Here is a 6,245-nt window from a genome sequence, read left to right on the forward strand (position 1 = left end):
TCGGCTTCTGTCCTTAGCCCGGGATGCGGTGACGCCCCTGAACGACCATGGCAGCGGCGGAAGAGCTGGCCTTCCACGGTGAGTGCGGCCCTGCCATGTCCGGAGTCCCTCCTCCCGCGCCTGGCCGGAACCTCCCATGCATTGCCTAACTCGTACCTAACCCGAACCCCAGTCTGCTGCGAACCCGGATCTCAGAACGGAACCCTGACCTAGGAGTGAGCCTCACCCTTACCTCCAACCCGGCTTCCGTTCTGACCTCAGACCTCAAACCTGCTCCAGCCCCAGCCTACATTGTAGTCCCACGTTACGAGTGAGGGACCCCATCTCCATGTGCCCCCAATCCCAGCAAGTTAGATCCTGCCTAGGGGCACTGGAATGGCCACCGCAGAGCCTCAGCCCCTGGCCCCCATCCCCAGACATCCTTGTATCCCATAATCGCTCTCCATAGATTTCGAGGAAGCCACTAACCTTCTGGCTGAGACCCCAGATGCAGTCACCACCAGCAGAAGTGATCAGCTGACCTCCCAGGGACATGTGGCAGTGGCAATGGGCTCAGGTGGCAGCTATGGAGCAGAGAATGAGGTGGAGGAGGAGAGTGACAAGACCGCGGTGAGTCCCATCGGTCCCTCTGCCTGAGCCCCCCCAGCCCCCTGGCCAACCCAGGCTGGACGGGCGGCCACTGAACGCACGTGCTATGTAGCTCCTGCAGGAGGAGAAACAGCAGCCCGGATTCTGGACCTTCAGCTACTACCAGAGCTTCTTTGATGTGGACACTGCACAGGTCAGGCCCGGGAAGCCGGTGGGATGAGGCTCAGAGCCACACTTAGGGTGTAGCTGCCGTTCATTGAACACTTCCTGTGTCCAGGCCCTGGGCTGGGATCTGCGGAAAACTTTATGGAAGAGGGAGAACTCCTACCTAGCCTCAGAGAAGGTGGTGCCGTCCAATGATTATGGGGTGACCGGGGCTGTGGGAACACGAGGGACATGCATGACCTCGTGGGTGAGGAGGAGATTTCCTGGAGGAGGTGAGGGATTTGCTGAGACGGACAGGGTTCCCCGGGCAGAGTGGAGGGAAGCAGAAGTTTGTGGTGGGCCCAGGGAACAGCAGAAGACCATGACACCTCTGGGAGAAGGCATGACCTGTCATAGACGCTGCCTGTCACTCAGGGCAGATGGAGAACCTGGGGTGGGGGGCAGGCAGGCAGAAGCCAGCTCACAAGGGGTTTGGTGAGCTGTTAAGGAGTTGGAATGGGGCTTTTATTCCGAGGGTGCCAGGGAGCCATGGAAGGGTTTAGAGCAGGAGAGAAATGGGTGGACTGAGCAGACATGCACAGGGAACAGAACACAGGCCTCAGGCCGGGTGGGAGAGTAGTAACCTGAAGTCAAGGCTTCAGGGCAGGGGACGTTCTGGAGAAAGATGCGGGGAGAAAGATGCCCAGGATATGCCAATGGCCCTTCCTGATCTAGGTGGGGAGGTGGCAAAAAAGGCAGTCCAGGGACCAGCAGTTGGCGTAATGGCTATGTCGCTGGACTCCCATGTAATCGACTGCAGTTCAAGTCCTGGACCCGGTGACTTAAACTCACGCTGGGTATGTGTGCGTGCGTGTCCAAGATCCCAAGAGGAGAATGGAGGAGAAGGGATTGAGGCATGGCCATCTCCCCTGGGGAGTTTTATCTAGCTTTCTGGCTCTCTGGCGAGTGCACATGCCCTGTAGCAAAAACCTCTCCAAAAAAAAAAAAGACAGTCCAGGGGAGCTGAGCTGAGAGAAGGAAGCAAAAACGAAGACAAGAGGCCCTTTGGTGGGGAGCACCCCTCTAAGACAGGATGTTGAGTGCGAGTTGGCCAGGGCTTCAGGCCATGGGATCAGCCTGTGAAAAGACCACAGTGGAGGTGGACTGGCAGGTGGTGTGATGATTAAGGTGTTGGATTCCTACAAGGCCAACCGTGGTTAGAGTCACAGACCTGACAGCTTGCTTTCTTACTTTCCCTCTCTCTCTCTCTCTCTGTCTCTCTCAGTCTCTCTCAGTCTCTCGTCAAATGGTGCTGTAGTAAATAGGGAGCCGGCAGGTGGTGTGGTGGTTAAGGGTGCTGGACTCCCACGTGACTGACTGCAGTTTGAGTACCAGACCTGGCAGCTTGCTTTCTCACGGGTTCTTTCCCTCTCTATTGTTCAATCAAAATAAATAAAGTTAAATAAAAAAGAAAGAAAAAAATAAAGTAAGAAAATAAGTCAGATGGTGTGTATAATGTACCAAGCATGAATTAAGACTATCTTTAAGTGGTAGCTGTTATCATAAATGCCAAATATTTTCTCCAGATTTTGGGCATGCACACACATGCACCCGGTGTGACTTTCAGGCTGCCGGGCCCAGGATTTGAATCATGGTCAGTCATGTGGGAGTCCAGCACCATAACCAAGACACCACCTGCTGGTCCCAAAAGAATAATTCTTTTTTTTTTTTTTTTAAGAATTATTTTATTTAATTTTATTTTATCTCAACCAGAGAAGGACAGAGCAAGAGAGAGAAAGTGAGAAAGCTAGCCACCAGGTCCACGACTTGAACCATACTTGGCCATGTGGGAGTCCAGCGTCCTTAACCACTACGCCACCTGCCAGCCCCAAAAAGAAATAATTCTTTTTATTTTTTAGAGATTTTTGCTATAGGGCGCATGCACTCGCCAGAGAGAGACAGAGAGATAGAAAGCGAGAAATCACCCCCCAGGGGGGATGGCCACACCGCAATCCCTTCTCCATTCTCCTCTCAGGATCTTGGGCACGCACGCACATGCGCCCGGTGTGAGTTTAAGCCACTGGGTCTGGGACACGAACCACAGTCGACTACATGAGAGTCCAGCGACATAGCCATTATGCCAACTGCTGGTCCCAAGAAATAATTCTTTAAAAAAAAAAGACTGCAGTGGGGCTGGATGATGGCACAGCAACATTGTAATTGGACCCCATGGGAAGGGTCAGGATTTGCATCCCTGTGTGCGGCGTTCCCAGGCAGCTCGGACTGGGGTCGGATCGCACATGAAGACCCGGTTGGGGGAGCCTGTCCATCTCTTTTTGTTTTAAGAGATTTTTGAATAGGCCGCATGTGCTTGCAGGAGAGACAGAGAGAGACAGAAAGTGAGAAATCACCCCCCAGGGGGGATGGCCACGCCGCAATCCCTTCTCCTCCATTCTCCTCTCGGGATCTTGGGCACGCACGCACATGTGCCTGGTGTGAGTTTTAAATCGCCGAGTCCAGGATCCAAACCGTAGTCAGCTACGTGGGAATCCAGCGACGTAACCGTTATGCCATCTGCTGGTCCCATGTCTCTTGTCTGTTTCTCATGGAAAAAATAAACTTCAACAAAATTCCGGTGAGGCGAGGAGGTAGGAGCCCCGGACAGGCTCCCACCCTGAGCCAGACCTCCCTCCCCAGGTCCTGGACCGGATCAGAGGCTCCCTGCTGCCCCGTCCTGGTCATAACTTTGTCCGGCACCACCTGCGGAACCGGCCGGATCTGTACGGTGAGTGCGGTGGTGTGTCTCATCCATCCGATGATTCGTCCAACAGATGCGGACCGAGGGCCAGAACCTGGTGGAGAGCTGGGACAGATGGGTCCCTCACAGAGTGTGGCCGTCCCTTGCAGTTAGGGAGAGGCGACATGAGACTGGGATAGGAGACGAGATGGGGTGAAGACCCAGGATACCAAGGTGGTTTCAAGCTGGGCAGCACTGCCAGTCACGTGGGGCGCCAGGGAAGGCGCCTCTGAAGGAGGGGAGCGTATGAGTCTTGTTGGCATGGTAGGGTCCTAGGAGAAGGTTCCAGAAGGAGCCTTAGCCCCGGGCCAGGAACAGGTCTGAACTCTGCAGGCAGCACCGTCTTTGGAGCAGAGTTGAGGGAACCAATCATGCTGGCCTCCTATCCTGTGCTGAGGGGGCTTTGTGGTGGTTGTTGTAGAGATCTTTGCTATAGGGAGCATGCGCTTGCTGGAGAGACAGAGAGAAAGCAAGAGATCACCCCCCGGGGGATGGCCATGCCGCAATCCCTTCTCCCATTCTCCTCTCGGGATCTTGGGCACACACGCGTGTCGGCATGAATTTAAGCCTCCAGGTCTGGGACTTGAACCGCAGTGGACTGTGTGGGAGTCCAGCAACGTAACCATTATGCCATCTGCTGGTCCCCAAGGCTTTTTTTTTTTTTTTGGTAAGATTTTTACCATAGGGTGATTGTGCTCACTGGAGAGAGACAGAGACAAAGACAGGGAAAATGAGCAATCCTCCTTCCCAGGGGATGGGCCAGGCTGTAGTCCTTTCTCCTCCCAGGATGTTGGGGAGGAGGCAAACACACCCAGCATGATCTTTCAAGATGCTGGTTCCAGGACTTGAACTGTGCTCAGCCATGTGGGAGTCCAGTGCCCTTAACAGCCAGGCCATCCGCTGGTCCCAAGAAGGGGTATTAATTATTTTTTTGCCTTTCTTTCCTTTTCTTTCTTTTTTTTAAATAATTTTTGCCATAGGGCACCTGTGCTCACCAGAGAGGCAAAGTGAGAAAGCACCTCCCAGGGAAGATGATAATGCCGGAATCCCTCCTCCTCCATTCTGCCCTCAGGATTTTGGGCACACAAGCACACAGTGTGTTTTTCAATCCATAGGGGCCAGGACTCCAGCCACCTGGTCCAGATTTGAACCTCGGAGTTGCCCATGTGGAATCCATGCCACCTGCTGGACTGTTTGTTGTTATTATTTTAGTTGCCAGAGGGTGCGTGTGCTCACCAGAGAGAAACAGATGGAGGAAGCAGTCCCCAGGCAGGCATGGACGCACAATCCCTTCTCCATTCTCCCCTTGGGACTTTGGGCATCCACACACATGCACCTGGGTGAGCTTTTCAAACCAGTGGGGCCAGGATTCGAACCACAGCCAGCCATGTGGGATCCAGTTCTCTATGCAGAGGTCCTCACTGCGGACTTGGCCCATCTGGACAGGTTTGAGAGGAAGGAGGAAGTGGGGCTGGGGTGCTGCAGACACATGGAGACGCCCCCACGGGAACGCGAACGTGAGGGTGAGGACGGAGATCCAGACTCGCAGGCTTAGGGACCATCAGAGTAGAAGGGGCACAGAGCAGAGGCCGGCCAGGACCTCCCTGAGGCCCGTCAGTCAGAGAGGTCCAGTCTAGCGGTGCGGTCGGCAGCAAGCGGGGTTGCAGGGCTGGAGGCCACCGGGGTGACCACAGGTTTGCATCTGAAACACGCTAGGCACACGTGGGCGGGTTCAGGATCCTCACAGGCTAGCAGGCTGTGGGAAGAGGATCGTGGTGTGGCAAGACCCTCTTGTACATGTGTGCATGTGTCTCTGCTTTCCGTCACAACCAAAATAAACTTTAAACCTCAACAGGGGCTAGCAGGCGGCGTGGTGGTTAAGGGCAATGGACTCCCACATTGGCCAACCGTGGTTTGAGTCCTGGACCTGGCGGCTTGCTTTCTCGCACTCTGTCTCTCTCTCTGTCCCTCTCTGGTCAAATTTAAATGAATAAATATTTATTTATTTTTAAAGAATTTAATTTTATTTATTAATTCATTTATTTTAATTTGACCAGAGAGAGAGAGAGGGAGAGAAAGTGAGAAAGCAAGTCACCAGGTCCAGGACTTGAACCATGGTCATACATTTGGGAGTGTCCAGTGCCTTAACCACCACACCACCCACTGGTCCCCAAATAAATAAATTTAAACAAAATAATTCAAAAAGGAAAAAAAAAACACCTCAACATGCTGGGCCCAGCCCCATGTCCTAGTGTTTCAGGGAACTGAATCCCACATTGCTGACCATGGTTCAAATCCCAGCTCTGGTTGCTTGAAAACCATGCCAAGTGCGCGTATGTGTGCCCCAAATACCAACCGGATGGAGAAACGAAGGTTTGTCATGTGGCCACGCACCACTGGGGTGTACTTTTGCCCTCCCCCTTTGGTGAGTGCCCCACCCCTCTGACAGTTGCACATGGGAAAGGGGGCCAGGGGGTGTTAGAGAGGACTCACACAGAGGTTGAGGAACCGCCTGCAGGGAGATGAGGAGGGCCAGCTGATAGCATAGCGGTTAAGTCGCTGGACTCCTACATGGCAGCCTAAGGTTCAAGTCCTGAACTCAGTGGCTTGAAAATCACACCGGGCGTGTGTGCGTGCCCAAGATCCCAGGAGCAGGATGGAGGAGAAGGGGTTGCAGCATGGCGGTTCTCCCAGGGGCGCATTCTCTTTTCCTCTC

At 53.8% G+C, this 6,245-nt stretch overlaps 1 protein-coding gene across 1 annotated transcript in view; it reads left to right on the top strand.

Annotated features, from left to right (window-relative positions):
- YIPF2 (Yip1 domain family member 2) overlaps window positions 1–6,245 on the top strand; it is a 7,590-nt gene that overhangs the window by 168 nt on the left and 1,177 nt on the right. Inside the window, 4 exon segments of the mRNA XM_014592883.2 lie at window positions 1–78; window positions 449–609; window positions 701–781; window positions 3,430–3,517. Coding sequence (XP_014448369.2) covers window positions 48–78; window positions 449–609; window positions 701–781; window positions 3,430–3,517 — 361 coding nt within the window. The 5' untranslated portion in view covers window positions 1–47.

This window comes from Tupaia chinensis, unplaced genomic scaffold (assembly GCF_000334495.1).
Source record: "Tupaia chinensis unplaced genomic scaffold, TupChi_1.0 Scaffold138665_1, whole genome shotgun sequence".
NCBI classification, from domain to species: domain Eukaryota; kingdom Metazoa; phylum Chordata; class Mammalia; order Scandentia; family Tupaiidae; genus Tupaia; species Tupaia belangeri.